The sequence below is a fragment of the Nicotiana attenuata genome, unplaced genomic scaffold (genome assembly GCF_001879085.1).
Source record: "Nicotiana attenuata strain UT unplaced genomic scaffold, NIATTr2, whole genome shotgun sequence".
In the NCBI taxonomy this organism is placed as follows: domain Eukaryota; kingdom Viridiplantae; phylum Streptophyta; class Magnoliopsida; order Solanales; family Solanaceae; genus Nicotiana; species Nicotiana attenuata.
The window spans coordinates 136,395-142,679 of NW_017672133.1; the positions used below are offsets into that span (position 1 = coordinate 136,395).

Consider the following 6,285-nt stretch of genomic DNA (forward strand, 5'->3'; position numbering starts at 1 on the left):
GGATAGCTAGTGTGTGGCGTGTCCATATCCTCAGGGATTGGTTGGGTTTGGGGGGGGGGGGGGGGGGGAGCAAGGGCTATGCACCACCAAGTTTGCCACCATGCAGGGAAGGATCAAATGTGGACTATTAGAAGAGGTTGAAGGAGTTGAACATTATTTCGCCTAGTGATTATAATACATTGGACCTATGAAACTAACTGAATGCAATGATAGCAAAGATTGCAAATGTGTGGGCTTTTCTACAGAGAGGAGTCCTCAAAGTTCTTGGTCGTACCTGAGCTTGGAACTTTGATAAAGGAGGATAACTCCTCACATGTTGGATATATACACCAATTAAGATCTCAAAGTAAATGAAGTTATAACTTATTGTATTTATATTAAGCAAGCTTTTTTAAGTTACTTTTAATGTAGTTTTCTCCGAATGACAAACAATAATAAATGCGTTAGCATACCAGATTTTGGATTTTTTTCGTCTGAAAATCCACTGTCATATAATACAATCATAATTGTCTATACCATGTATCTAAACCAAGTTTAAGAAAAGCGGTCCTCTAGAAACTTGAACTGCAAAGTCTTTGTTGACCATTTTTGATAAATCACTTTGCTCATACATACCACATATACAGAAGGATTTAATGAAAAAAAGAGGAAAAAAGAAGGAAGAAATAACCCTTTACGCAAAAAAATATAGTAGATGTATAACACGGAGTAAATAGTGTCTTATTGAAAACAACCAAAGTGCTGAAATTAATGACTCCTGCAGTAATTGATGCCAAGTCATGTAGCAGCAGGGAAGTAATTTAATTTACAAAAGTAATTAAGCAGTGGAAAACTCCCTTCAAAATTTTCCAAAAGACAGTTATTCCTGCTTTTTTTCATTGACAGAAACTGAATATCTAACTAAATTATTTAAGACTAAGACTTTATGAGTATATAACTTAATAATCTACTAATAAGAAAACCTAACTAGCTAGAGCTAGCTAGTATTCAGGTAGACATTTGTTGGCAGGCAGCAACATCTTCTTATCTAAGATACATTCGATTGTGACCACCCTATACCTGCAATGAATTTGGTAAGCATAAAAGTAGAATTATCTTGGAAATGGAAAAGACAAGAAAAAACTTAGACAATTCGACATTAATTGAATGATTGTAGAAATATCCATGAAAAAGTAATGGTACATGCATCAATATGTTTGATAGTCATTCTAGCCTAGCTCTCTAGGGTTGCGTATATATATAGTATAATGGAATCTAGCTAGGTACGTAGGTCGCAAAGGATATCTGATCTATATGTCTATATAAGAGATCAGAGAAATGAAATGACATACTACATGCCAGTTTAATCAGTGCTAACTTACATGCATGCATGTTACAATAATGGGATAAGTTTGCTATACTACTCTAAGGTTTCTCTAGGTCTTTGCAATAATCTGCATGCCCCTCGACCGAACTTTTTTTTATGGGCCGTACATGCTTCAAAAGATCGTATGATTTACATCAATTCAATAAATATATTTTTATATTATCAATATAATTTAACAAAGTTATAATCAGAGTCGGAGCTAGAGTCCTAGCTATGGATTTGGCAGAATGCAGTAATTTTTGCCAAAATCCTTTATTTGTGTGATACATCAAAATGGTAGGGAGAACAGAAAATAAAAGTTCCAACGCTTTAATTCCTAAAGTTAAAATGATAAAGGTGCAGAAATTCCATGAAGAAAACCTGACATTAACTTGATACGTTGCTAAATAGATAACATGTGGACTAAATGAATGATGAGACTTAAGAAACTAAGGCTATATTATAGGCGGGCGATTATCATTCTTCCAGTTTTCCCTCAATTTTGACATGATTCAACTTATATATACTGACGGCGTAAAATATCTATACAATTATGTCACTTATAATTACAATTAAATTTTTGTCATAAGTATTAATTAATAACGTGATAAAATTATAATTATCCTGCTAGCGCATTAAAATGTGATGACAATGTATTATAATATAGCCACTCTATATAACTTAATTAAAATAACCATCATTCTCAATCAAACTCTCTAACAACAGAATACCTTGCTCGATAGACACTTAAGATAGCTCAATAGAAAAGACAAACACCAAATGGCTTAGAATCGACATGACTTTGAAAGTCATACTTCATGACTCTTTGAGAGAAAGCTTAGCTATATAGCACTAAAGTCAATTCCTTGATATCAATAGCATCGGGTTCCCATCAAGAAAAACCAGTAGTAATATAAGAAACAACCAAAAGAAAATAAAAGAGAAAATATATTTTCACCTCATAGAATGTTGCTCAATCTACTCACAGCTTTCACCTCACACATAAGGCAAGATATCAATATATTAAGGTAACCAATATGAAAAAAAAAATATTAAATGTTTATTCTTGTCAATGAGCACCTACATCTCAAAGACCTTTTTTTTTTTTTAATAAAAGCCGCTTTTGTGCGGGGTTTAGGCATAGACCCCTATCTGTATATTAGAATTCAAAAGTGAAACAATACATTTACCTCTTGATTATAATCTGGAAGAATTGAACATGCTCAATTTCCTTTAAAAAAAATGGTTAGATGATCAAAAGTATAGTGAAGGTGAGTGTAATACAGTACTTGTCAACATTGACAAATGGGTGAGGGGATTAAGTTATATTGATGCAATTAGCGGCAAGTATAAAGACCAACGGGGACTTTTGTGGTTCCAACAGAAGAGATATGACAACAATCAAATCGTATATAAGATTATGGCATTTTCAATTCCTATCCGATGCAACAGCAACAAACCAAGCAGAGGCACAAGCAACCAAATATGGGGTGGACTGGTGCTTTCAAAATAGAATACGTGCTTTCGATTTAGAATTAGACTCTCTGATTATGACAAATATGCTGAAAAATGAAGAAACCAACAATCTCAAGCTTAGAAAGATAATCAAAGACATCACCTCGACAGCCATTAGGGTAGAGGTACACTTCACCTAAGGGTGGCAAAATGGTTAAAAGAAAACAGTTAACCACCCATATTATCCACTAAAAAAGGGTTAAATAATGAAATTTTTAAAAACGGGTCAAATATGGATAAGAACCATATTATCCATTTAGAAAATAGATAACCAATGGGTCTAACTTTTACATTTGTAAAGCCTCAAATTAAGGGTTCCTCAAGTTAGGGAGACTAAGAATTCTCAAAAGTGATCATATGCAAGTAGTCATGGATAATATGGTTACCCATATTATCCGACGGTTAACCCGTTTTTTATACGTACTAAATATGGGTCGGATCGGATAATTGATCTGTTTTTTCATTACCCGTTTTTGACCCGAACTATATCTGCTCCGCCCCGCCCGTTTGCACTCCTAACTTCACCCATTCCTTTAGAGAAGCAAATCAAGTGGTGGATTCTTTATCTAAGAGCATAGTCTAGTGGAAAAGGTACCTTCTAGTACTCTTTTCAACAACTTCTGAAAGAGGTGAAGGGGCATTTTCAACTTGACAAATGGCAACTTCCTAGTATTAGAAGAAGATACGACAAAAGTAATTTCTTTGTAAGTTGAATTCATAGTTAGCTATGGAAGAGTTGTATAGGCTCTCTCTTCCAACTTTTTTTGAAGACTACGTCAGTTATGTTTCTTTTGGAGGTTAAGATCCATGTCGCCCTCCTTTTTATAATTTTTGCATGTAAATAGACATGGTAGGGGTCGAACCTAACCCCCAACAACAACGGCAGTAGCCTTGGTGATGGCTTAATGTAAAAATAAAACAAAAAGATTATTACTTCATGTTAAGTTGATTGATCAGCAATATTGATTAATTCTAAATTTTTTAAGCCAACTCGAGTTTTGTCATGAAATAAATCATGCCACATGCTGATATGCACTTCAAACGAACTACTCATGTGAACAATTTTCCTTTGGTTTAACCTTACTTGTAATAATTTTTATTGCTTAAGCAGACTGAAGATTCAAACTACGTATTAAGGTTTAATTTTGTATCGTATAACAGTCGAAATTTTAAAATACTTTATTGAGAAGAATATTACAGACTATAAATTATGTCTTAATCACTTGTCCGTTGATTAATATCAATAGAAAGTGCAAGCTAAGTGGAGTGATTAGTACGTGTACTTAGAAATCAGATACAAAAAGAATCGAAGTACAAAAGATCATATACTCTTCATAGGAGAGGATCATTAAAAGCCCAAAGAAGAAGACTAGAGACATTCTTAAGGAGGAACATAACAAGCTAAAAAAGGACTACGTACTTGCAAAATATATTCTTCACCAACATATGAGACTATTTACAGACAAATAATACGAAAAAGGACTTGACTGCTAAAACCTACGTACAAAAGGCAAGCATAATGTCCGTGTTTGACTGTTTGTGTTTAAATTATCTGTATATTCGTCTGGAACTTTTTGTAGTAATCATTATAAGTATGCTTGTTGGAGATGTGCAGAAGATTCTGTTAATTATATAATAATTTGAATTCATGGTCGAAAACAATAGTAAAGGTTGTTTCCACTTCAAAATCACTCCAACTATAGTAACATCACATGGTTTGTTCATGAGCACACAAAATCTTTCCAAATCTTTTAAGGTCCAAGAACTATTGAAAACAAACATATTTTAAGAGAAACAAATTCAACTACGAAACTAATAAACTGTTTTTGCGTGATATGAGAGAGAGAAATATATAGGAGAGAGATGTTTTTTTTTTTTTTTTGGAAAATATATAAGAGAGAGAGTGCTTATAAGTTTACTAGAATATGCACTATTCTTACCCTATATAGTACTCCAAATATTACAAAGTAGATGACATTTTTTATACCTACTAGTCCTCAAATTCAATTGCTTCGCTATGACCACAAAGATCAGGGTTTCTGGATTGGTTTAAGGATTTTCGTGTTAGAAAATCAACTTGACAATGAGGTATAATGGAAGATAATTACCCTAGCCATGGAAATCATAACATTTCATTTTTACTTATAGCTGATCATCTCAACTTCCGATAAAATTTAACTTTTCGTTTCTTCACAGTATTGCTTTCTTGAACTTTTTCAAGAACATATATTGATATATAGCTAGACACTCGAGCAAATTTTCAAAGATTTACTTAAATTCTTCAATTGGCTAGGAGTATAATTTTATACTGGTTCTATCAAGAGATAGAGTCAAAATCGAAGTAAGTCCGTATGATTTAATCAAAGGGCGTATAATTTGCCAGACTCCAAAGAAAAGATAGATAGTTATACTTACCCATATTTATCAGAAGAGATAGCGCTACATGCTTTTAGCTTGCTTGCATCAGATTCTTATGTTGATCAGTAGCAGCAGGTGCACCAATAGTAGCCTTAATAGGATTATTAAGCTTCCTTTTCTTCTTCTTCTTATAAGGAATTCCTCTTGCTTTAGCTTGACACTCCTTAACTTCTCTCAAATAAAGGCGAATCGCGCCATTCCCAAACGGATTATTCTCAGGTGAGCCTCCATTTTCTTCATAAGCAGCTCTAAGTCTACCTATCAAAGCATCAAGACTGCCCCAAGCTTGCCTTAGAGGGCAAGTACAAGGAGCAGGCGGATCAGGTTGTCCGAAAAAGACACAACCATGTAAGTGAACCTTAGTCTTTCCGAACTGGTCGAGATATCGGAGGAATTCAAGAACATGGTTGCAGTTACACTGTGATAATGGAACTGGTGGTCTCTGGTTTTTTAAGTACTGTCCAAAAGTGTTCCAGTCTCTCCTCTTTTGTGACTCGTATCGGCTCAACGGTGCTGGATTCTGCTGCAACAGTTCACCGATGGATCGCGACGATCCTTCGGGCAGCTCCTTTGCCATGACTATAGCTGAAGGATTCATGTTTTTTTTTTTTTTTTGGGTAAGAAATTTAGAAGGATGGAGAAGGGAAAGGAAAAATGGAAGGGTGCAGTGTAGAAAAAAAGATGAAAATCACATCCTTCAGTCCACTAAGGAGACATTGCATGGGGCCCTTATTAGAGGTGCTTTTGTTCTGTCTTTTATTTTGTTTTAATTTTTTTATTGATCTCTCACTTTCTTTCATTTTCATTCTTCCTTTTTTAATCACAATATTATCTTCACTAAACATAACATATTAAGGGTAACATCATCCTTTCAAATTGTTCTAGTTTTTAATTAATACCATACCACAAGTGTTGGTACCCGTGACTTATTAGTCGGTCCAATTTGCCTTGTACTGAAAAAACACATTTCGTCCATAAGAAAAAATTTCGTTCATTTTGAATAAAAA

The 6,285-nt window shown here is 34.1% G+C and overlaps 1 protein-coding gene across 1 annotated transcript; it reads right to left on the bottom strand.

The window, feature by feature from the left end:
* Positions 1-680: 680 nt before the first annotated feature.
* On the bottom strand, positions 681-5,992 carry LOC109211988 (protein LIGHT-DEPENDENT SHORT HYPOCOTYLS 10-like). The gene is made up of 2 exons (XM_019375589.1): positions 5,276-5,992; positions 681-1,059 (listed from the first exon to the last, which is right to left on the bottom strand). The coding sequence occupies exon 1, from the start codon at positions 5,874-5,876 to the stop codon at positions 5,310-5,312; it is 567 nt and encodes a 188-aa protein (XP_019231134.1). The 5' UTR covers positions 5,877-5,992; the 3' UTR covers positions 681-1,059; positions 5,276-5,309.
* Between the last annotated feature and the right edge of the window lie 293 nt (positions 5,993-6,285).